The 3932-nt window shown below is 58.9% G+C and overlaps 1 protein-coding gene across 1 annotated transcript in view; it reads right to left on the bottom strand.

Moving 5' to 3' along the window:
• ADAMTS15 (ADAM metallopeptidase with thrombospondin type 1 motif, 15) overlaps positions 1-3932 on the bottom strand; it is an 11664-nt gene that overhangs the window by 6342 nt on the left and 1390 nt on the right. Inside the window, exon 2 of the mRNA XM_010002888.1 lies at positions 3501-3925. Within this exon, the coding sequence (XP_010001190.1) occupies positions 3501-3925 (425 nt within the window). The remainder of the gene's footprint in view (positions 1-3500; positions 3926-3932) is intronic.

The following is a 3932-nucleotide window of genomic DNA, read 5'->3' as shown; positions in this document are numbered from 1 at the left end:
CATTTCTTAATTTCTTTCCAGGAACAGGAAGTCCCTGGAATGGCTCCAGAGGTTCCCAAGGCTCAGAGAAGCACTCCAGGGCACTTTGAAGCTGTTCCTTGAGGAGCAACCCAGCTGATTGAAGGAGAAATCAGCTCATCCTTCCCCCCCCCAACACAAGGACTGCTGGACCCCACACAGATGCAGCCAGGACAGAGGATGGGAAAGGTCCTGTTGTAGGTGTGTCTGCCCTTCTTCGGGCTCCAAAGGTGCTGATGCACATTAAAATTCCCTGTTGGAAGACACACGTCAGCTGCAGCCTTGTCCTCAGATGTTCTCTTCCCCTGCTGGGCTCTGCTGGTGGCTTGGGAGAGCTGGAGCACTGTCCCCATCCCTCAGTGCCACCCCAGCGGGGCCGGGAGCTGCAGAGCAGACGGTGCAGGGGGGCAAGGAGCCACTTTCCAGATGAGGAGCAGAACGTAAAGGGCTGGCCGGGTGCTCCCGGGCTATAAATAAGTGTGATTCATGCTCCGCGCCCGCCAGAGCGCTCGGGCTGCTCGAGACCTCACACCAGGGCTCCAGCCAACATTTCCAGAGAGGTTTCCAGGCTGCCGGCGTTTCCCTGCAGGCAGGTTCAGCCCTGGGGAAATCACAGTCCTGAGGACGTTGAAGAGCCCCTGCCAGGGCTGAGATGGCTCTAACAGGAGACCTGTGGCTGTGGAGGCACAGATGAGACCCTGGTCTCTGGAGAGGAGAGGTGGAGGAGCATCAGGTCTGGGCCTGCAGTGGTGGCTGGTGGAAAACCCCATCATACAACTGATGTTCCTGGTCTTCTGGGACCCTGATCCCTCTGTATCTGCTGGCAGGGACAAGCAGGTGGCAACCCCACCACACCCCCCTGGTGGCAGGTGACTAAATGGGGCTGGCAAGCCCAGGCCCAGGGTTCCCTGTCCCAAAATGCCACCAAGAGCCAGTGCCAGGACTGTGCTGAGCCATCCCAGGGATGCAGTTTGCCTCCCTGCCCGTGCTCTCCTGCTCTGGGTGTTTGGGGGTGAAGATGGGGTGCTGGGGAGGAGACAACAGAACGTCACGGGGAGGAGTTGGCTGCTGGGGGCTCCCTGCTCACTGCTCTTGGAAGAGTTGCTGTTTCCTCCCTTTGATTCGGCGGGATTTTGGCTCCTGGCCCAACACCTGCACTGACACACTGACCCACTTCTGGCTCTGAACCTCCCTGGCTGGCTGTGGGATACAGGAGCAAGTGACTCCCGACGGGGTTTCACCCTAACCCCTCCACTTTGAAAGGCTGTGGGCAGCATCCCCGGGCTCTCCTGAGGGGTCTTCAGCCCCCAGAACATCTCCTCCAGCTTTGCTGGGGGGTCCAGCCTGCTCAGGAGGGAAGGCAATGCAAGCAGTGGAGCAAGGATGGAGTTATGGAAGGGAGGAGAGAAACACACAAGAAGTTTAAGGAGGGAAAGCAGCGTGTGAAGGGCCAGCTCTGACTCTGCATGGTGTGCTTACTGCCACCTGTGTTCCCTGTGCCAGCCCAAACACAAGCAGGACATTGCACTGTGCTGAGGGGCTGCAAGCAACCTTCTGGATGCACCATCAAGGCTCTCCTGCCGGCCTGACTTTCATCTGTGAACACTTCTTCATCCCCTTGTGAACTTCTGGAGATGTCGTGCAGGTCAGCTGGGGAGGATCCTTGTGGCTATTGCACTAATTGGCTTACCCAGAGGTCATGCACACTCTCCCAACCACGGAGGCTTCCCAAAGCAACCCCAAAAAGCTTGAGCTGCAGAGTGTGGGTTTCCAAATTCCCCCACCACATCTGCTCCACACTCAGCTACAGCCAGATGTTCCCTGGTGCAACGTCCCTTTGGTTTTACAGCAGGCCAAAGACGTTCAGCAGAACTTTGCTGGTGGGACATCAAGGTCCAGGATGGGTGGGAAGCTTGGCTGAACCCTTTGTGATGCTGTTTCCAAGAGGCAGGGATGTGGCTGAAGGCTGGATGCTCTGCAGGGCCCTCCAACAAACAGCTCAGGTAGGAAGGTGAAGGTCCCATGGACGTGGTTCCTGGCAGATCTGCACCCACCCCAAGGGCAAATCCATGATCCAGCTGGGAAGGAGGGAGCAGAGCAGGGCTGGAGGGGACAGCCCCATTCATCAGCCACTCGTTGACACAACTGGAAACTGCCCATCAACCGGGCTCGAGGTGAAATTTAAGTCGGGGTTTGATGTAAGAGCTTTTTGGCAGGGAGATGAGGTCTGAAGGTGTCAGGGGACCACAGATGGATGTGCTCAAGGCAGGCAGATGTCTCCTCCAGCGTGTGCCTTTGCACCGAGCTTGCTTGGGGATTTCAGGAATGGCTGGTTTAGCAATGTGTAAAAAAATCAGATCCCAGCCGTGAGCTGCAGCTCTCGAAGTGCTGGGACCGAATCCATCCCACGTGCAGCTCCACTGACCTCACCAGGTTTCCTCCAGCCCTGGAGCTGGCTCCTCCATGCAGGGCTGTCACTGGGCTTCCTCCTCTTCACAGCAGACCCGCGCAGGCAGGAGCTGCTCCAGCAGGATGGGGTTCAACCCTGCCTGTGCTCCAGCAGGATTTACAGCTGGATGGAGGACACGGTCCCTGCCCGGGGTGGGGGGACAGGGAGAACGGGTGGGACAGGATCCTGCACGTCCTGCACAGCATCATTCCTGTTCTGAGCCATCACCAGCCAGCACTGACCCCAGATAAGGGGCAGCTGAACCCAGCTGGATGCTATATCCTTCCCACCCACCACCTGGAAAGACATTTTGGGAATGGTCTCCCACAGGGAAGAGGAGGAGCTTTTGGCAGGGATAATCTGGGAGTGGAGACACGGCTCTGGTGTCCCCCAGGTTATAGGGAGGGGGGATGGAGAGCTCATCCTGGTGCAGCAAACACCCTGCAGAGTGAAAGGTCAGGGAAAGGGAGCTCAGCAAATCCCTTCTCCCACTGCAGGAGGGGAGGTCCAGGTTCTCAGGAGGACCATGAGTCAGATAGAGCAGGGAGAGTTTTTTTTTTCTTGGCAGGTGGCAATGTGAGCTGTTCCCAGCTGGGGAGGGGGAAGAAGGGGCTGCAGTCCTCCTCTTCTGGGCTCAGACCCTGTGTTTTGGGGTGGTGGCCTCTTGGCATCAGCTGCTGAGGCTCCTGCCAGCAGGCAGAGGATGGAGCAGCAGGTTTCTGCCCGTGGGGACAACCTGCCTTTGCACCTCCTGGCCTCACTCACCCCTTGGTCGAGCTTTCTTCAGGCTGCTACACCAAACCTGCCCAGAGGACAGTGAGGGCTGTCCCTAAGCAGGCTTCCCCCACACCTCTGTTCTGGTATCTGTGGGTGGAGGGTCCCTTGGGCAGGGGGTCAGGACACAAGTGCAACCCCCTCCCGTGCACATCGGAGCTGAGACGCAGGAAACCTTAGCACAGCCCAGAGCTCCTTTAAACCGGGGACAGCCCCTCTGGGTCTTCCAGCCCACCTCCCTCCCCCCACACACACACACCTGCTTGGTGAAGAGGATGGCAGTGTCCCAGTACTCGGGGTGCTTGTCGCTGCCCTTGTTCCACTTCTTCTGCCAGGCACAGAAGTTGCGGAGGGTGAGGGCGGCGTTGCCGGTGACCTTGGGCCCTTTGTCGTCCTGCCCGATGAGGAGGAACTTGACCACGGAGATCTGGATGGGGTTCCGGATGCTGGGATGCTTGTAGAGCCGGGCGGCCGTGGCCATCAGGGTGAGCAGGTAGTGCTGGAGATCCTCCCCGTGGAACTTCACCATCGACTCGTCGGCCACCACCAAGGTCTCCACGTAGCGGGGGACCGAGGCGAAACGTTTGGCTCGACCCCCTTTTTTCCCTCCCTCAGGCCCCCTGTACTTGTCCAGAGCCTGCAGGACCCCGGGGGTGAGCCCGGAGCCCACGGCACAGCGGGACGCTCCGGC

This window comes from Chaetura pelagica, unplaced genomic scaffold (assembly GCF_000747805.2).
Source record: "Chaetura pelagica isolate M959 unplaced genomic scaffold, ChaPel_1.0 scaffold38, whole genome shotgun sequence".
Taxonomy (NCBI): domain Eukaryota; kingdom Metazoa; phylum Chordata; class Aves; order Apodiformes; family Apodidae; genus Chaetura; species Chaetura pelagica.
Note: the sequence above shows the minus strand (reverse complement) of the source record. Positions and strands in the feature narration are given on the sequence as shown.